The 21,907-nt window shown below is 38.2% G+C and overlaps 1 protein-coding gene across 1 annotated transcript; it reads left to right on the top strand.

Annotated features, from left to right (window-relative positions):
• The first annotated feature begins 4,453 nt into the window (after window positions 1–4,453).
• On the top strand, window positions 4,454–18,528 carry MEPE (matrix extracellular phosphoglycoprotein). The gene is made up of 5 exons (XM_007074697.2): window positions 4,454–4,477; window positions 6,301–6,366; window positions 10,821–10,874; window positions 11,839–11,931; window positions 17,068–18,528. The coding sequence occupies exons 2-5, from the start codon at window positions 6,313–6,315 to the stop codon at window positions 18,526–18,528; spliced, it is 1,662 nt and encodes a 553-aa protein (XP_007074759.1). The 5' UTR covers window positions 4,454–4,477; window positions 6,301–6,312.
• The last annotated feature ends 3,379 nt before the right edge of the window (window positions 18,529–21,907 follow it).

Raw genomic sequence — 21,907 nt, 5'->3', positions numbered from 1 at the left:
GAGTTTCACCTCCAGCTTCTCTACCGCAAGCATTTCTGCCGCAGGCATTTCGCCGCATAATTAATTGACCGTAAAGCAACTTTGCCGTAAAAGATACAATTACGAAAAACAAGAGGCATTTCTTAAAGGGGGCATAATGAAACATGAAAAATCAACAACAGAATTAAAAACACTTGTTGCGAAATACAAACTATTTGAATATATTCAAAATATACAGTGTAGATTCAAGGCATTATTGCAGAAATAACTGATGGCAGAACTAACTTTATTTGTAGATTATACCTAAGCCTTTGTCATCGACGTCCTTCGTTTATGGTGTTATACATATTTTTTTGCTTGACGATTCATCTATTGGGCATTACACTTTTTCTTTTTTCACTAAAATTTCTTCCTTCATTAAGAGAAGTATCAGCTTCCAGGAGCACCTGGGTGGCTCAGTTGGTTAAACATCTGACTCTTGATTTCATCTCAGGTCATGATCTCAAGGCTCCTGAGTTCAAGCCTCCTCCCCCCCCCCCCCCTCCCCACCCCTTTCCCAGGCTCTGTGCCAACAGCTTGGAGTCTGGAGCCTGCTTCTGATTCTGTCTCCGTCTTTCTCTGCCCCTCCTCTGCTCACGCTCTGTCCCTGTCTCTGTCTATCTGTCTCTCTCTCAAAAATAAACATTAAAAAAGAGAGAGAGAGAAGTATCAGTTTCCAAATACTAGGATGCATATTGTCACATGTCCTCTGGTAGACGTCCCTAAGTTCTGTGGGAAATGTGGGTTCAAAACTCTGCATCGTTGTATAAACCATTATGAGGGCTAAGGTTTAAACATATAAAAATGGGAGTACTGTGTCAGATGGAGAAATCAAACCAATTAAACCAAACTGTCAATGAAAAAAAGCGCATTTAAGAAATATCTGAAACCTTAAAATATTATCAGTGAAAAGCCAACAAACATTCTCTAAGGCTGCACCATACATGAGGCATGTACCAGGTGCTTACTCTTTTATCTGCATCATTCAAAAGTATAAAGTTAATACATGGCACCTGGGTGGCTCAGTTGGTTAAGCGACTGACTCTTCCCTTCCGCTCAGGTCATGATTGCAGGATTTATGGGTTAGAGCTCCAAGTCAGGATTGCACTGACACCACAGTGCCTGCTTGGAATTCTCTGTCTCCCTCTCTTTCTGCCAGTCTTCCCCACCCCCAACTCACACACACTCTCTCTCTCAAAATAAATAAATAAACTTTAAAAAAAAGTATAAAGTTAATATTATAGAAGAATGTAAAACCTGTAAACACTGCAAACTTGCTAATTATTACAGAAATCCTGAATAATTCATTCCTTTAATAGAATATTAAAATAAGCACTTAAAAAATTTTTTCAACGTTTATTTTTATTTTTGAGACAGAGAGAGACAGAGCATGAACAGAGGAGGGGCAGAGAGAGAGGGAGACACAGAATCCGAAGCAGGCTCCAGGCTCTGAGCCATCAGCCCAGAGCCCGAAGCGGGGCTCGAACTCACCGACCGCGTGATCATGACCTGAGCTGAAGTCGGACGCTCAACAGACTGAGCCACCCAGGCGCCCCTAAAATAAGCATTTTAAAAAATGTTTATTTTTGAGAGGTAGAGCAGGGAAGGGGCAGAGTAAGAGGGAGACACAGAATCTGAAGCAGGCTCCAGGCACGGAGCTGTCAGTACAGAGCCCCACGCAGGGCTCAAACCCGTGAATTGCAAGATCATGACCTGAGCAGAAGAAAGTTGGATGCTAACTGACTGAGCCACCCAGGTGCCCTTAAAATGAGCATTTTAGTGGTATTCACATCTGTCTACTGTTTATACAGCTTAATATCAGTCTTGAGGTTGACTGTACATTTTTGCTTGTCATTTCCTTTTCTTTACTTCTATTTCCTTGTTAGCTTCCTTCTATATCACCCAAATCATTTGCACTTTGCTGAAATTCTGGTCATTATAACTTATGATTAGAGAAGTAGCCCACCAGATCCTCTTAAGCTTCAACTTTAATATTTCTTTTAATGTTTCGTTGCTTTTGTTCCTCTCATCAATTCATACAAGGAGACATGGTAAGGAAATAAACAGAAGACAGAAAGGAGATACAGAAAAATGTCATTTGAGTACCAGATTATTTAATGATAGGAAGAATGGGTTAAATGGGTAGCCATCATTTATCATTTAATATCGAATTAGGTACCTGGCTACACATCTTGAAGACATTTGTTAACTTAATGTTTATGATGACCTTATGAAATAGTATAGTGCAGTGATTTTCAAACCTCCCTTTCGGGCTTTTTATACTTGCTACATATGTGAACCTAAGCAAGTCACTTAACTGCTCTATGACTCATTGCTAAAGTCAGGATGATAATAACAGCACTTACATCATAGAGTTGCTGCAAACGTCACATGAGTTAACGGACCATATTCAGAATAATGCTTGGATCATAGTAATCATTCAATTAAAGTTTAGCTTGTTACTATACTCCTCATTTTCAGACAAAGAATCTGAGGCTCAAAGAGTTCAATTTAGTTGCCACTGACCATAACAAACAAGTGGTGGAGTCAGTATTTAAACTCAGGTCTGTTTGACTCCAAAGCTACTAGTGTTAAATGTCCCCATCGTCAGTGACAATACTCAAATATTCTAAAATCCATGGTTGAATGGTAGTGAATCAACAGTGGCTTCAGCCCAACAGCCTAAATTCTAGTCCTAGCAAGTGTTTCAAAAACCAGATCCAGACACTCAAAAAGGATCTGCAGAATTTGGACAAAACAAAAATAGGGATTCAGCCTAAACTAGAAAAGACACCATTCTCTCAGCTAAAGCTATCCAAGGGCTGTTTTGTTTGTTTTATTTTGGTTTTTGTCTGCTTGGGAAGTTAGGAGAAATTGGGAGTTTATTTAAATCTCATTATATATAATTTATAGTTTGTTAAAATTGTGTTTAGCCAAAGATAATTCTTATCATTTGGTTTGAATTAAATAATTCTTACATTATCATTCATTGATGCTTCACATGTAGTTTGAATGTAAATTTTCCTTCCAGGTACTATAATATTTTTAGCCTGAATTATTGCAATCATTATTTTGGCAGACAGATGGGGCAAAAGAGGTGAGCAGGCAATTTCCCCAGAAAGGTTTATTCTAATATGGGTGTGCTACTTGTTTCTTGGAGAAAGTCAATGTCCTAAGTAGACCATTCTATAACATTCATATCCAAACCCAAACTCTCAACGTCTCTCCCAAAACCACTTCTGCCGTTTCCCCTATAAAGGCAACTTCCTTCTTCCAGTTGCTCAAAACAAAAACCTTCAGAGTCATCCTTGATTATTGATTTTCTGTCATAGTCCACATCTGGTATGTCAGCAAGTCCTATTGGCTTTAATTTCAAAATATATCCAGAACTTGACCAGTTCCCCCAATCCTTTCTGTCATCACTCTGATTCAAGTCCTAATCATCATTTTCCTGGATTTCCTCAAGAGCTTCCTAGCCCATCTCTGCCTTTCCTTACTTCAGTTACTGCTCTGCCCCAAACCTCCAAGGGTTCCTTCTCACTGAGGGTAAAGTCAAGAGCCTTGCAATGATCTATAGGCCCTATGTCATCTGCCATCAACTACCTTTTTGACCTCATTTCCCACTATTGACTTCATTCAGTCTTTCCAGCCAAACTGCCATCTTTTCTGTGTCTGGAAGAAGTCAGCAGGCTCTTGTCTCTTGGGTTCTCCTCTTCTCTTTTTTCTCCCTAGATGTTCTTCTTCTCCCCCTAGATGTTAGATGTTTATAGGTCTTTACTCAAAAGTCACCTTCTCAGTAAGGCCTTCCCAGGAACTCCCTATCTAGTATTTCAATCTAGTGTCCCCATGTCCCCACCCCCAGTGTTTGTCATCTCTTCTCTGACTTGTCTATATATTTTACTTATTTGTCTTGTTCATTGTCAGCCTCCCCACCAGATTATAAGCTCCAAGAATACAGGATTTTTTCTGCTCCTTCACTTACTGCTGTTTCCCCAGTGTCTGTCACATAAATAGGCACTCAATACATTTTTGTTGAATGTTGCTAAATTTAATTCAGACAGAATTGAAATTATAAACTTTCTACACAAAAGGATAGCTAAGATGTTTTCCACTTATGCACTTGTTAGTTATTCAGAGAGTCCTATTCAATAGTTCTGAAATCAATTTTAATTATCTTGACAACATCATACACCAAACTGGGGTATTTATATTTTCTGTTTATCCTACTTTCTGGAACATTTGATAGCAGCTTTTCACCACAAAAACATTTTTAGATTAAAATTACTTTGCCCCCTATGGTTATCTGTGGGCACTGGTAACAAATTGTTTGTTAGTGCTAAGTGAGTCTATGCTGATTGGCCATTGGGAATTCTAACAAACTTTAAATTTCAGCAAAATTTGCCCAGAGACTACTAATCCTGTGGAAGAAGCCAGGTATTCTGAAGGTAAAAGATACCAGGTAATTTGGCTCTCTTGATATTCTTGATAGCAAATAGCTTTATAATGTAGTTTACATTTTCAAGATCAATGCCATCCAGGTAGGGACATTGCTTTTGAAAATAAATGTATACTGAAAGTATTCCCTACTCAGCATAACTGTGTAATATTTAGTGCTTTGGCTTATAAAATATAAAATGTGTTACCAAGTTCTGGATATTATCAACTAAAATTGATGGCTTGGTACAACTTCCTCTTTGGTTTAAGTGTTAGCATTATCGAGACGCACAATAACTCAAAGACTCTGCTTTTACTCTATACCTTCACTTACAAACCAGAATAAGGATAATGCGATCATATGCATAGTTTTAAACCTCATCTGTGCAGATATTTTACTGATCAGCATTAAGTCATTTGATAAATGACTTGTGCTGATTTCTAAAATGCTTGGATGGCTAAATTATAGCTAGAATTAAGATCCTGAAAATTGTATTAATTTAGAAAAGAATAGCCTAGAATTTTAGAATATATTTAATAGTTACATTATTTCTCCAAATGAAAATTTTTACCTTGAGATGTTTAAAGATTGCACAGTGTTTAGATTATTTTTCCCATTAAAAGTGTTTTCCCAAATCTCAAAGACTGGTGTAAATTTTTTTATTTCTCATATTGGTTGCTATATTTCTGTGTGGTAGTCAGAAAAATACTTAATATTCATTAAAAATCAACAGATTAGTAATCCACAGTTATACTGACTTTTTTTTTTCAATAATGGCTACTTGAGTTAAATGGGCCCACTAGATCCTCTGACTATATTCCCCAAAGTGTAAACATGTACCTTTATCCCTAGCTAAATGGTAATGTTCAAACATAATTTTTTGAGCTCAATATAAATTATTGTTTGCCTTTAAATCAACTACATGTAGATTTTTCTGTAATAAGATGAAAGAATAAAAACTTACTCAAGATGGCATAGACTCTTTATTAAGAACACTGTCTCTATGGTTACATTGCCTAGGTACTAATCCCAGTTCTGCCCCCTGGGAATTCAGGGGCAAATTTATTTGACTTTCTGGGTCTATTTCCTAATCTAAAACAAGAATAGTAATGCCATCTAACTCATAGGGTTGTTTTGAGGCTCAATTAATTGAATATATAGAGAATTTTAGGACAGTGGTGGCTCGTTTTAGAGTTTAATGCATTTTAGCTACTAATATAAGGATTACGTAAATTGTTTCACTCTGGAGCCCACAGATGGCTACTTGCTCAGATATACTGCTGATGAATATAAGGACCTATATTGGGGGGACCATCCTGGCAGCAGAGAAGAGTTTATTCCTCACAGTGGAGCCTGCTATGCTGGCCCTCATGTGAGGAATCTGAGTTGTTACACTAACTTAATATTATTATGAATTAAACAAATAATCAAATTAAATGATCTCTCTCTAAAAACAAAAGGGAAAAGTTTGGGCTGACAATAGAACAATATATAAATATAAATATATATAAATAAATATATATATATTTACTTGCTGTGTGTGTGTGTATGTGTATATATATATATATATACACACACACACACACACACACACGCATATATATACATTTCATTTCTATCAACTGACTTGTTTTAATAGCATTGGACAGTTTTCATTTTGACATTATAATAATTAGACATGTGAAAGCTCTCAAAGTACCTACACTTGGATATAAATTGTACTTTTTTTTTTAAATATGAAAATGGACAATTGGATGTTTGTGTATACTTTTGTGTTTTATTTATTATTAGGACTGCAGCTCATAATTGGCATTGCTTTAGGGTAAAATATTATTGTCTTTTTGCAGAGAGTCTCGAAGATGCAAATTGTTTGTTTGGGACTCCTTCTTTTCAGCGTGACCTGGGCAGCACCAGTAAGCATTTACCAATTCAGTTATATGCATCATAGTATCTCTTGCTCTATTTTTTTTTAAAGCATGTTGTTTAAATTAGTAACCCCTACTTAGTTTAGTTGTAATAAAGTACCAAGCAAACAGAAAGCAGACAGCACTTGACACGAATGTCTAACACCAAGGAGGACCTCAATGAACATGTGCTAAATTACAAAATGTCAACATGTTGCCTTTTAAGAAATGCCAAAAAGAGTTGTTTTTGAGAAAATTAATAGCCAGCCACAGTGTTTCAAATCAGCTAATTTTAATCAGTAAATGAGCAGGGACCCAAATTATAGCTAAAGAACTTCTCAATATTTTACTAAAAACTGAAAAAAAAAAAAAAAAAAAAAAAAAAAAAAACCCGACCTGATTGTTAAGGCTGACCAACTAAATTTTGTATATATATACATGGTAATGGAAAAAAACCAGACCTTTCCTGTAATTCTTGCAACACCCCAACACTGTGAAATGCTGCTAATGATTTTCACTTCATCAGCAAGGCTAAAAATGGGAAAAAGGACCCCTAGGTTTAACATAAATTGAGCTGCAATTTCCTTTTGTATCTTTTCTTCCCTCTGATTCACCCAGATGGGTACTCAGGATGTGACTAAATTATCTTGTGAAAATGCTGAGTGCTACCAATATTTTCTATAGTGTAGACACAGTACTAATTAGATAATGTATGAAAAGCATCCTAGCTTTTCAGAGCAACCATTCCAGTTGGAGAGCATGGAAATAAGTAGTCATCCTGTTGCTGGAAGTACTTAAATATAGGTCTTGAGCAAGTGAGTGACCAGTTAGGTAATCCAGTGATGAGCATGAACCATACCATCTAGTGAGGACAGCAGAAGTTGAGGAAAGCATGGCCCCTCTTAGCACATATCCTTTCACAGTCCTGTGGTGGGCTATACTGCTTAAAATAGACATCTGCCAGCCCCAATCCACACAACTCAGCTCAATCATCACCACAGAGGCATGTGCTTAGGCATGACGGGGGTTGAGTGGGTCTTGCTGACCCAGCTCAATCCCGCCAGCTGAGGACAAATCTATTTCGAGCAACATATTCCCAGGAACAGATGGAATGGCACCCTGTGACCGTTTTCCAGTAAATGTTATGTCAATATCAATCCAGTTACCACTGGTCAAGAGAGGGAGCCAGCACCCTTCCCAGAGGGAGACACAATGCCTTCTCCATTACAAGGCCACATTCAAGCGTGGGAGAATTGCAAAGTGAATGTGGGGGAAGAAGGGAGGGATGCGTCTTTCAGATGAAAGAGGCTCACAGCAAGGACATAGAGACAAAATTTGTAATTATGAATGGCTAAATGTAATGTTTTCTCCCAGATATATAGATCTCATTTGAGCAATTACCTCAATTGTTTAATAATAGATTGTGGTATCAGAAATTAGAATATACTGAGTCACTCACATCTGTTTTGGAATTACAATCCAGATTCAAACTGTAGGGGGAAAAAAGTTTTCTTCAACCCTCTTTGGGTCTGTGGCTCAGTCAGCAAATTAAACTGACAGAAACAGATTAACAGGACAAAAGAACACAAATGTTATTAAATTTCTACATGCACATGGAAGCCTTCACAAGAGAAGACCCAAAGAGGTGACCAAAGCAGGAAGCCTTTATACCTTTTAGACAAACAATTTGTGAAAATTTGGTAAGACAAAGGGGTTTGGGTTAGTAGTCCAACAAGGGCTAGGTAGTCCTTATCTTCCTTAATGAGGAGGATTAAGTTAGTTTAACAAAATTTCCTGTGGATTCTTCTGATGCCATCTCTGAACTGATAAGAGTCTATCTCCAGTAACAGGAGAATTGGTTTCCTGCCTTGAGGCTGAAAAGGGGAACTTATTCTGCATTTTCTACTTCTTAATTGCCTTCAGTTCAAAATAATTTTTTTTTTTGTTTATTTATTTATTTTGAGAGAGAGCGAGCACAGAGGAGGGGCAGAGGAAGAGGGGGACAGGATCTTGCACTATCAGCACAGAGCCCAACGTGGGGCTCAAACTCATGAACCGTGAGATCATGACCTGAGCCAGTCAAGGGTCAGATGCTTAACCAACTGAGCCACCCAGGTACCCCCAGTTCAAAATAATTTTTATGTCAAAGAAGCATATTTTGGGGGTGACATTTTGGTTTCCTTCAAAAATAAAACTTGAAAATGGGAGAAAAGATGGTTATTGGGCCATGCAATTCAATTAATATTCATCAACATGCAGTAGACTACAAAGACTCTAAGTTACTTTGTTGTAAGTTCTTGGTTATCATGAACTATATTAAAGTATTCTATCTTACCAAGTATAGTTTTTAATTCATGCGTATGTGTGTTCTATAAGAAGATGCCGAATACCCCAACCTGTTGGTTTTTTTTTTTCTCTTGTTTAATATCTACCCATCTCATTTTTAGGTTTCTCTTTTCTGTAGCCTCATATTCAGAATTATTTTCACAGTGTTGATACCTTTGAGAAATGATACAATGATGTAAATTTACATGCACAGGCTAATAGAAGAACCAACATAAGAAAAAATGTCAATAATGGATTGAATTATAAAATATGCCTTGAAGGTACTTCATGTAAAATTCAGGAACATTTCCTCTTATTATTATTTTTTTGCATATAGCAGGCCACTTAAAAATTTATTATTTTAACCCTGGAACTTTGAGACTGAGGTTTCAGTTAAAATATCTTCTTCACTTCGACAACTACCACCACTTTAAGCATAGGCAACTTTGTTTCTTCTACTGCCTATATAGATATAAATTTTATAGCTTACAAACTGTAAAGTGCTATGTAAATATTGGTATTATTGACAAGCTATTTTTGTTTCTAGCATGTAATGGAATGTTAGGCAGATCTGCCTTGGAGCCAAGCCAATAGCACACTGTTAGTAAAGTATTGAATTTATTTCTAAGATAATTTTATCAGTCAGCGTCCCGTCAGGAAAATAAAACCCACAACAGGGTGGGTGTTCAATAGAGGGATTTTATTTGGAGGATAATTATAACGTAATAGGACAAAGAGAAAGAGCAAATCAAGGGTGGTGAGGCAACCCAAAATTGAAGCTACTAGCACCCCTTGGGCTGAAGAAACAAGGAAGGAGGTGCTGTTCTCTGTGCCCTAAGTGGGGGGGGGGGCAACAAATATAGGACCACAAAAGAGGTATGTCCATCCCAGAGATGCAACCCCAGAGAGAGCCTTGGTCGCTCTCCTTCTACCCTTCAAGCTCAAGCTAGGCCTCCCATCATCCAAACCCAGACGGAACCCAGATGGCAAAGGAGCTTGGGAAATGTAGTTTGTAGAGGTCATCCCAGAGAGAGCAGAAGTGCAATATCCGAAAGGATAATTGCCTAGATCTTATTGCAGAAAAATATAGAACATTAAAGTTTATTCAGGAAGAATACTTTCTAGGTAGATAGGACCTTTTTATTTCATCTTTCTCTTGAGGGTTTCTCTCTCTTCTATGACTGGCACCACCATGATGCCTGCTTCCACTTTAGCACATGCATTTAAACACAAACTAATCCCACCCATTGGTTCCTCTTCTCAAATCTGAGATAACCTAGGAATTTCAAAAATAAATAAGAAAATAAAAATACTGGGACTAAAAGAATTATGTCTGTTCTTCCACAGCAGGCTTGCTCCAAAATTCTCAGGTCCTCTTCTGAATGCTCTCCTGTGACACCTAAATTTTAGCCCCAAAGCCTGGAACAAGCTGCCTGGAGCTATTCCTTTCTAGTTCCTGGCATTTCTGCACTTCAATAGCTGCCTCTCACCCCAGGTACTCTCAAGATCTTTGAACACTTTCATATCAGATCAAGAGAGAGTATTTGTCCCGATATGTAGGCCACTGCATTTTCCTTTCCCTGAAAGAAATCTCTGCTCAGGTGACTGGCAACAACAAAGTCCCATTCCTGGGTGTGATCCTAACCCTTACATACAGTGCTATGGTTTTACTCTTGCTGGACCATTAGCAACATCAGTTCTTTGTTCATACAGCAATTACTAAACTTATACAATCAATACACACATACAATCCACATTATCAGATTCTGATTTCGGTTCACTGATACTGAACAACTCTCCATGTGCCAGTGAAAATTTCTTTTTCAGTTGATATCGGAGACATCCGTGCTTCCACATGGAAGTGGCACCCCTCCCCCAGCCTGGCAATGCTCCTGTGCCTGAATATGGTTGTATAATGGAGATGGCCTTGTCTCCCTCTGGAGGAGGAATACGGGCTCCCTCTTCTGCAAGGACTAACATAAATATGACTGTAATGTATGCATCTTCTTTGGTTGGAGTGATTTTCCACACTGAATAGTACAACCCAGTCAGAGAAAAATAAATGAGACAATTATTGTGTGCACAAGTGGATGAAAGAATGAATGTTTGGTGAAGTTTTATTTTTTGTTCCCTTCCAGACATTTCAACCACAGACTGAGAAAACTAAGGAAGACTGTGTGGAAGAACAGAGGGTAAACAGAATTATTCTTCTCAAATAAACCTATTTCAACTCTGTAAAGAAAAAAGTCATGAGAGGAAATTTTTAACTGTCAAAATATTCTTGTGCACTTAGAATGGAGATGCAAAATTATACAATGTAATTTTGGCACTTAATTCACACAATGTGTGATAGAAGAGAGAAACATTCTGAATTGGGATTTGTTTCTCTTCACTGTGATTTCTTTCTTCAGAGGGAGAAGTGAGTAAGACTTCTGGTGTATTATTAGCAAACTATTTTCCCCACACACGTACATGAGAACAAAACAACAAATGAGGGAGAAAGCAAAGGGCGGGGAGTTAACAAATCTTATGTTTATGTGGGGTTAGTTGTCCATATGCATCCAGAGAATTAAACAAGTACCCTCAGCATTTCATGTCACCAAATTGCAGCCTACCATGGTTTCTCACAGCAGTCTCAGAAAATTCTGTTCTAGGACCTAACAATCTTCTGTCCTTTATCTCAGCTGAAAATTACAAAGGCAAATGCTGCAAACATAAGAGAGCCTGAATGTTCATGCTGTGAGTTTTTCCAGTTAGACATCAGACATGAATACTGTAAAACCTGCATTTCACCTAATCCTTACAAGGCCCTCCACCTGAAAATATTTCCAAAGACTCCATTTCCATTGAAATTTGGCAATAAAATTAATACACCCTGCGAGAGAGAGAGAGAGAGAGAGAGAGAGAGCGAGCGAGCGCAGCTGATAGTCATCCTTAGGGAAAACAGATTTACAGGCATGTAGAAAAGAAAGGGACAAGTTTTATCCTTAGAAGCTGGCTGATACATGCTCTCCTATGGTTATAAGAAGCACTACCATTTGTCAGAGGCAGAATTTGACTTCACCTAAGTTAAAGAATGTCTTGTACAACCAAAAAGAGAACCAGAAAACTTAATATGATATAAACACATCTTAATATAATGTTATGTCTTTGTAGATAACGTATAAAGGCCACCATGAGAAACATGGGTATTACATGTTTAAGTATGTTTACACATCTTCTGGGAGGAAAAATCACACTGACATAAAGGTAAGCTCAATCTCTGAGTGAAGTTCCTTATCATGTGCCAAACTCTGGACAAACCCTAGGGGAAAACCATAGAGGAGACAAGTTTACTTTTGATTACTCTGGGTTTCTGTCTATGGCTGGTGCCTTCGTCCTTTTCCCACAGTCCCTGGCTCCTTAAGCATCTCTGCTATAGAACTCTGTGTTCCAGAGCTTTCCTGACACAGATGGTTCACTCCTGCCCTGGCCCAAATCCTGCCCTGCTTTGGGACCTACCCCTGCAGATGTGGTACTGTGGACCCCCAATGCCTGTGCCTTTTTCTTATTGCTTCTGAGTAACACCTGGTCTTTTATAAGGAAAGTTTCTGAGCATATTCTATCATATGCTCCAATGGTAAGGTTAGATGGCTATTAGAGAAATCATTTTAGACTAAAGAGTGACATGCTTTAGTTCCCCTTAAATTCATTCCACTGACAAGTCCATCTGGGTCAGGATGCTTGGAAAAGAAAGAATAAGGGCCTTGTCCCTGGAGTGGGACAATAATTCTTTTCATTCAGTCCCTTCTTGCAGATTCATTGGCCAAAGAGCTGGAAACAGCTTAAAATGCCATCAGCAAAAGGACTATTTACTGTTTCCAAATCTGGTTTCGTTTCTCATGAAAGTAGTAGTTTCTATTCAGAATGTTATTTTGTTCTGCTCGTTATTCTTTAGATAGCATCTCTAAGACTAACTGCCTGTTACATTTGTTATATGGAGTAAATTGAAACTTATTTGTGGTAATCAATATATGTTGAGCTCTTCCTGTTGTGCAAGATACTATGGGAGATAAAATAATTGAGAAAAGTTAACTCTTTCTCTCCAGGAACTTAGAGTTAGACAAGAAAAAAAAAAAAAGGCGCTCATAAAAGTCATTATAACTCAAGACAGAATATGCAAAGTGCTGTGGGAATAGTACCCCCAAAACCATGCTTCTAGGGACTTGGAGTAGAAAAAGATCAGTTCCTAGCCTGGTGTTTAAGGAAAGCTACGTAATGGACATAATGGAGCTGGGCCTTGGAGGATGAGTAGAATTTGAGCAAACAAGTAGGTGATATAGGACACTCTCCACAAAACTCCACAAAAAGAATACTATGAACCAGGGAATGGAGAGAGAAAAGCAGAGCATAGAAAATCTCCAGCCCACTGATACAAGAACCATCATGTGGTCAGTGATGCAACCAGAAGTCATTTAACATAACAAATGTAAAAATGATTGACCATCGCATTCCACAGTTTAAAAGTTGTTTCACGTTTTCATTTATAAAAGAACTCTATTCAGTCTTTCGTGAAATGTACACAATTAGTATACCTGCTACTGTTTTTAAAGCTTGATAGCACCAAAAAGAAAACAAAACTTCCCATGCACAGTAGGGAGAGAAAAAAAATAAGAAGAGATTATTATAATTTGTTGATTTGCTAATGCACATGTTTAACTCAAATAGCTATATTCACAATGAGCAAATGAACTTGATTGCAAAGGAAAATATAAATGTCCACGTAAAACTAGGACTCAATGATTTAAAATAAGTCAAATGTTTAAAGTACTTTTTATCCAGAAATAATCCACTATAAAGTTTGTTTCTATTGTGTTTTTTCCTCATAGAAAAATCTTAAATACCCGTGCTCTTTGCATAGTGTACCTACTCTCAGTGAGTGCTTGGCTGAGGGATCAAGAAAGACCATTTGGCACCTCTTGCCTCCTGTTTCACTAAATGTGATTCCCCATTATCCTGGTTTCCCTGAATGTGGGCTTTCGATGTCCTTTATCTTCCCTACACACTTGCTCTGTGAGGGCAAGCTTCCAGCTGACTACACTGTTTTCCTCCATCTGGGAGTTCTCATGTATTTTCACATATTTAGTTAATACATCCAAGAAAATGTCCACATGCTCAACAAGAGCCAACAGACTGAAGTGGTGGCCAAAAAAAGGGGGCGGGAGAGACAAAATTAAGCTGCATTAGTAAAAACAGGGCTGCTGCCAGGGCAAGGAAGCTACTAGATGCTGTGTGCTCTGGGCTGCTCAGGCTATATCAGAGTCTGGGGTTGTTTGGGACCCCACAGGCTAAAGGAGATCCACGGTAAGATGACAGGACTGAACATAGTGACCTAATAATTGACAACTGCAATTGTCAACTTGGAGAAGAGAAAGCAGTGAGTTTGGAGGAAATCTTAACTTTTCAAAACATTAGAAAGTTTGCACATGAAAGAGGAAATAAATTAATCATTATTGCTTTAGGAAAAAATACCTGTTACTAGTTGCAGGTTAAAAAAAACTTGAAAAAATAGAATATAATGAAAATTAGAATATAAATGAAAAGATCTCACATAAAACATAACAAGCAGTTAGCCCAAAAAGTGTTCAAGGAGGGAAGAGCTGACCATAGGTCATGAAGCCAGGAAGGACTGGTACTAGGTTACCCTGAAAGGCTGTGATACCTGACTATCTCCAACTGAATATTGCTTTTTCAAGCTCAGGTTCTACATTTTCACAACACCAATATGTCTAAAAGTAAAGCCAGTATTTTTTTCTCTTGTCTTCATTTTTACAGATCACTACTTCAGCCCATTATCGTTATTAACCTTTCTTCTATTTGGGCACCAGCAGAAGGTTTTTTCTTTGTAATGTTTTCATCTGGCATTACCCTAATCCAAGTGATTGTATCTCAGGTGTGGACATTGCAGCATCCTCCTAACTGTTCTTTCTTACTGCTGTTCCTCCTAAACGCTGATTTTTATTGTTAGTCCCTTGCTCATAAATCTTCACTAACTCTTCATTCTCTGCAAAATAAATCCAAATTCTTTGCCCTAGAGGCTCAGGCTCTACAGATCTCCAGCACTTTGTAAGTCTGTGAGAGCCCCAGTTGGAAATGAGGTCCCTCCCCCACTCCTCCACCCCCCACCCTCTATGCCCCTGCAGGACTATTGTCTCTGCCATTCCATAAGTCATCAGGTATTGCTTAGAACATGTGGCACTCAGCCCAATTTCTTACATGTTCCAGCCCCTCAATAAATATCTCTTATTCTTCATTTTGTATTACTTACCAGTTCAAAGGCCTATGTCATGGCGTTGTCAATTTTATCTTACGCTACGATTTTGAGGTGAAGAGAAAGTATGTTATTTGTTTCATCTATCACTGCTCTGTTGCTCAAGAGCTCCTACCCATGGGTTAATGGAAGGGAGGAGGGAGCATGCAGAAATTAATTTCAATTCAACCTGCTTAAACTTAAGGTTATTAAATCACTGTAATAGTTCTTTAAGTATTTTAGTTTCTTTTGGATAAAAACATTCAGATCCTCACTCTCCCTCCTTTTCTAAGGTGGCATACAGGCATATGAGACAGTAGGATATGGCTTACATACATACCCCCTACATACCATATACCATATGAACATACATGGGTAACACCATAGTGGAGGGAAAGACGTGGAATCCTCAGACATGCGTGGGCAATGCTGCTTGACCACTTGTGTGCTTCCTACCCTGCTTGTATCCTAAGATGAAGTCTCTGGCTACCATCGCTTAGGATCAGTATAGTACAGTCTTATTTGGGGCCCAGTAGTGTTTTAGCCTCTCTTGGCTTAGACCCCTCTATGTCTGAGTATGACTCACTTTAGTCCATAACATGTATGCTCCGTCTACATTGCTCCTTTTAGAGTCACCTCATTCCCTCCACAGTGACACCTTCTGGAAAGCTCCTGAACAGACTTGCAGATGCTTCCATATCTAGCCTGTGCCACAGGGAAACTGTTGAGTGGCATGGGCAAAGTTGATCTCAGCCCCTCTTTTTGACCACATTGTTCTGTCAAGCTTATTGCAACTGGGCTGTACCCCAGGTTGGTAAAATACAGCCTGTGAAGCAGCATCTTTGCAGACTTGCCCAAAAGAAGGATAAATTGAGATATATGGATAAACACTTTATTTTCCTTCTCCACTTTCTCCTTTCATTCTGTTATCATTCAGGGACATTCCTTGTCCAGATCTCCATTACTTAAACTTTATGATCTAGAACTGTAGTTCTCAAATGTGGTCTACAGACCAGCAGCTATCAACATCAGCTGGGCAATGTTATTAAATGCAAATTCTAGAGCCCCACTCTAGGAAACTCTGGCCATTGGTTTCAACAATATTTGTTTTAGTAAGACTTCCAAATGGTTCTGATAAATGTTAAATTTGAGAACTATTGATCTAGACTATCCAATTTGGCTTATTGCATGACAAGCAGGGAAGAAAAGAAAATTAATGAATCCTTTTTTCTGACAATGACTGGGTTTGGAACACTGAAAATTCTTTGAATGTCAAAAACTTAGTATCACCTAGATTCATCTATTTGTCTATTTTCTGAAAACAAGAAGGAAAAAAAAAAGAAATGAAAAGAAAATCTTCCTTTAGGCAGATGAATACCTCTGAAGACCAGGGCAAGAGCAGAGAGAAAGAATAATTACTTTTTAAAATATGAACTACATTTCACTTGCAATGACTTACTAGTCACAAGATGGGGACTTTTTTTTTTGGCTAAAAATATTACTATAACCAATTTTCATTTAAACATCTTACTATTTGGTGCAGTACTCATAAAAATTTTAATAGTGAACTTTTCACTTTTAGTCTAAATCTGTCTTTGTCTCAACAACAATGTTGTCATTGAAATTTTAACTATGGCTTCAATTTCTTTTATTTTATCAATTATGTCTCTATGTTTGAGGAGGACCACTCTTGAAGCATATGCTCCTTAAATTCAGGTCCTCCTTCAAAATCAGGACCTAATCTACATTTCCAAATTTATTTCTTATTTGTTTCTTTAGAATTTCTACATTCAAACCACAGTTTTATTCGTATTTTCTTTCAGATGTTTCCTATTTCCAAACATTTAAATGTGCCACTTATTCTTAAAATATTCTCCCTGCTTTCCTACCATATATCTGGATCCTACCCAGCCTTCCAGCCTTGCTCATTCTTTGTCCATGAAACTTACTTTGGCCATTCCAGAATTATCTCTACCAACAAACCTCTATTGAGTTAATAGTTTTTCTTTTAAGTATCTGGTGGGTAATTCTTTTTAAATTGCCTAAGAATTATTAAATTTTTAAAATTTAACATTATGTTGAAAATTACACTTTAGCAGGAAGAAAAGAAGAAAGACAGTATTGCTCATCACAATTCTGGTAAAAGAAGAAATCAAGAACCAGCACCTAAAGAAAACATTGTCCAGGAAAGAGAGAAAAGCTTGTCCATTGTTGGAGCCAATGAAAATAATCAAAGTAGCAAAACCCAAACTCCTTTTGAAAACAGACAGGCAACAAATGAAGACGATACTATTAATAACAAAGAAAATGCCCACAGTGACCAAAAGAGATACATTTATCCTGAATCCACTGGGAATAATGGGATTGATGATGGAGACAATGCTATCAGCAAACTACGTGACCAAGAAGAATATGGTACAGCTCTTTTTAGAAATAGTATGCAACATATAATGGAGCCAGGGACTGTGACTGAACTCTTGGCAGAAGAAAACAAAGAGAACCAACACAGAAATGTTCTAAGCAAAATCCCAGCAAGTGTGAATTATGTTAAAGTCCCCTCAAAAGATAGGAAGAATTATCAAAGAGATCCCCAAGCTCAGAACATTCCAGTTAAAAACAAAAGCACACGCCTTACTCAGTACAACACTGACCATTCAAAACAGCTCCCAAAACTCAAAAAAATCCCCAGTGATTTTGAAGGCAGTGGTTACCCAGATCTTCAAGGGAGGGGGGACAATGATATCTCTCCTTTCAGTGGAGATGGTCAACCTTTTAAGGACATTTCTGGTAAAGAGGAACCTATTGGTCCTGACCTAAAAGGTGCAGATATTCAAACAGAGTTTTCTGGCCCAAGTGAAGCCGATGCAAGAGGACCAGGTTACAATGAGATCCCAGAAAAAGAAGAAAATGGCAGAAATACCATTGGAACCAGGGATGAAACAAGGAAAGAAGCAAACACAGCTGATGTAAGCCTAGTAGTGGAGGGCAGCAATGACATCATAGGTAGCACCAACTTTAAGGAACTCCCTGGAAAAGAAGGAAACAGAGTAGATGCCAGCAGCCAAAATGCTCACCAAGGAAAAGTAGAGTTTCATTACCCTCATCCACCCTCAAAAGAGAAAAAAAAGGAAGGCAGTAGTGATATAGCTGAAAGTACTAATTATAATGAAATTCCAAAAAATGGCAAAGGTACTAGTAGAAAAGGCACAGAGCATTCTAATAGGAATCAAGCAATCCCCAATGAAAAACAAAGATTTCCCAGTAAGGGCAAAAGTCAGGGCCGGCTTGTTCCTTCTCAAGATCTAGATAATGAAATTAAAAATGAAATAGGTTCCCATAATGGCCTCAATAATGAGGGGACTATAATAACACACAGCAGAAGAAATCATTATGTTCCCCACAGGCAAAATTCTACACGGAATAAGGGTGTGCCACAAAGAAAAGGCTCCTGGGGTTATAGAAAACCCCATTCCAGTAGAAGGTTTAGCCCTCCTAGAAAGAATGACAGTAGTGACTCATCTGATAGTGGCAGTTCCAGTGAGAGTGATGGTGACTAGCCCACTAGAAGTTTCCAGCAGGATGAAAGTTCAAATACCTAGTCGTCTATGATGGGATGAAAAAGGAGAGTCACCTGAGAGCAGACCAGATGAGGAAGGGCAGAGCGGACAATTGAGTAAGCCAAGAAACCTGGCCTCCTCATGAGATTTATTGTGATCATAATGGTCACAGTAAGAAATTCAAAGTTATGACGCTTTTTTTAAAGAAGAAAAATTAAGGATTTGTGGAATAGGAGTCATTTAAAAATAGTTTGTGAATGCCACAAAAGCCTTCCTTTGTTGTTTGCTCTATAGATATGAAAATCAACAATCTCTCTCCTATGATAATCTGTAATTAAATAATCTATAAGAAAGTCTGCTGTCTGTGGTGCTTCATTTCAGAGGCAACAAGATTAGTTCTGTTTCTGGCAAAGGCAGTGTTATGAAGTTAATCCCTTGAGTAAATCTCAACCATTTTCCCCGAATCCCACTGTGTTTATGCCAGCATTTCCTTCTTCTTCTGACCCCCCTCTGCTGCAGCGAAGATACCCTGCTTCACGTCTCTCTACACTCCCTTCCTCTGTCGTACATTTATAACTTCTTATAAGGCAAATTTTAGTTCCTGAAACAAATTTCCATGTTATCACTTTTATTAGTTCTACCTCCTTCCAGACAAAGAAGGGGATGGGGTGCAGAGAGGAACAGGGAGAATCTGAGGAGAGGACAAATGCAAAGCCTAGACAAAAACTTACTTTGGCAGATGCATAAATCATTTCCAGCCTATTTTGCTTTCCCAATCTTTCATATAGATGCTTTCCCAGCTAATGGCCTTATGACATTGTTCTGGAAATTAGCCCCAAGCCACCTGGTAAGGGAGGGATGTGGAATTCTGGAAGGCTTTTGCTCTTCCTGATAAGAAAAGCTTATACAGCTAGTACCATGCTTCCTCCTTTCTTACCCTAGTTTCCTTTGCTTGACATTAACATGATGTTTGGAGGTGCAAAGGCCATTTTGTGACCATGAAGAAAAGGCATGAGATAGCAGAAAATATACATATTGGTCTCTGCCCCCAGTTCCTGGCATGGAATTCCTAAAACCCTTGAAATTTCCTAAAAGCACTAGGAGATAGTTTTGTTCTAATATTTGGTCTTTGACCCTGGTTCCTGACACAGAGTTCTAAATTCCTTGCAATTTCCTCAGCCTTTGTTTTAATGAAGTGACTCTCGGTGGGCTCCTGGATAGGGGCTGGTCACCAGAAAGACTAGACTAAAAGCTTGAAATTTTCAGTCCTCCCCCCACTACCCCCTACTCATTCTCCAGAGAAGGAAAAGGGGCAGGAAATGGAGTTAATAGTTATGCCTATATGATGAAGCCTCTATCTATAAACACCTCAAAAGTATGGTGTTCACAGAGCTCTCAGGTTGGTGAACACATGGAGGTGACAGGAGACAGCCTACCTGGAGAAGACATGGAAGGTCTGTGTCCATCCCCACAAACTTAGTTCTTCACCTCTCTTCTATCTGGATGTTCATTGATGTCCTTTATCATGTTCTTTTATAATAAACTGGTCAACAGCAAGTAAACTGTTTTCTTGAATGCTGTGAGCTGAACTAGCAAATTAACCAAACCCAGTGAGGGGTTTGTAGGAAAAACTCTGATTTATAATCAATAGGTGAGAAGCATGGGTAATAACATGGACTTGAAAATCAGCATCTGAATTGGGGAGGGGGAGAGTGTTATGGAACCTGTGGGATCTGATGGATCTCTGGGTAGATAGTGTCAGAATTGAGATCAATTGTAGGACACATAGCTGGTGTCACAGAAGTACTTATTGTGGGGGGAAACCCACATATTTCATGCGAAAAGAATCGTGAGTGTGGTAGAAGTGTGACAGTAAAACAGACATACAGAAGTGTAGGTTTTCTAACACAAAAGGACAAAATAATCACAGAGATACCAGCTCCATCAGCTTCCTACCTCCAGAGTGCTTGTTCTGTGAATAAAACAATTCTCTTCTTAAGCAACTCTTCTTCCTCTTCTCCTCCTTCTTCTTTGGTTGTTGATAGCTGAATTGAATTCTGTGGGGAAATAGGTTCTACTTACATAAATAGGTTAGAAAAAAAGCTTAGGGCGGAAAGCCGCCACCACGGGGCAAAAGCAACCAAGGTTAGCTAGCGGGAGATTGTAAGGAGATCACGAGTAACTTGTTATATCACCTGCAGGAAATTACCGTCCATCTGATGCCAATATACTATTGTACTTTGATCACAAACTCCACTAGCCTCCCAGACCCTTTCCTTCTTACACACACAAGTTAATGATTACTGTCTGATTGTTTTTCTCACGTCCACATGTGTAAAATCTTTTTTTCTTCCACGTTCACCACATGGGTAATATCTTGTGAGCTCAATAAATATGGAGATGAAACTCGTGTTTGGGGGCTCTCGTCTCCTCTCAGACATTCCAAAATTCATCAGTCCTAGTCTGCTATCTAGTGGAGAAATTGTATGTTTCAATTCTCTGGACAGATTTTATATTCAATTCTGCATCTGTTCTCTTGCTGGACAAAAGAGAACTCCAGACTCAGAGTCTGTGACAGAATTCCTAGTTGATATACCTCTGCATTCTGACATTCTTCTCAGTGAGAAGAGGTAGAAGAAAGAAAAAGGTGCCTATTACTTCTCTTGTCTCTTGAAGATGTAAGTTCCCCCACAGCAGAAACCATGACTATACATTCTCTATATAACACAAATGAAAAACATCAATGTCAATACATCATTATGGTGCCTTCAGAAAATCTAAACTGCATATTAGGTTGATAGAAGGCAGTTTCTTACTAAATAAAAGTTGCAATATAAGCTATGGAATAAATCAGATTCTCCACATACAAATAATAATAGCATGTGCCATGCTCTGTTAAATCTTTTAATCTGCACAATCATTCTATTGTAATGGGTACCATTACTATCCCCATTTTACAGATGAGGAAACTGGGGGCATAGAACTGTTAGTAGGTGTTCCAACTAGTAAACTAGGATTTGTATACTGACAGCCAGGCTCTAGACTCTTTATTCTTAAATATTCACTGTACTGCCATATATCACAACAATAGATACATATAATATATGAATGTATGCATATATAGACACAAATGGAGAGAGTATGTGTATATATTCATGCACATATACAAATATGTGTATGTGTGTGGATATATACACACCCATATATATACACATGCATGCACACACACAACGCACGCACACACACACACACACACACAGCAAGAAAGAGAACCTGAAAGTAGAACCTGAAAACAATGATTATATATTTTCTGTCATTTATTCTCCATCAGAATTCTAGGTATAACATAAATCAATATCAATGGAAAGAGTTAATATAC

This window comes from Panthera tigris, chromosome B1 (genome assembly GCF_018350195.1).
Source record: "Panthera tigris isolate Pti1 chromosome B1, P.tigris_Pti1_mat1.1, whole genome shotgun sequence".
Lineage (NCBI taxonomy): Eukaryota > Metazoa > Chordata > Mammalia > Carnivora > Felidae > Panthera > Panthera tigris.
The sequence above is the reverse complement of the archived record's forward strand: the minus strand, read 5'-3'. Positions and strand labels throughout refer to the sequence as shown.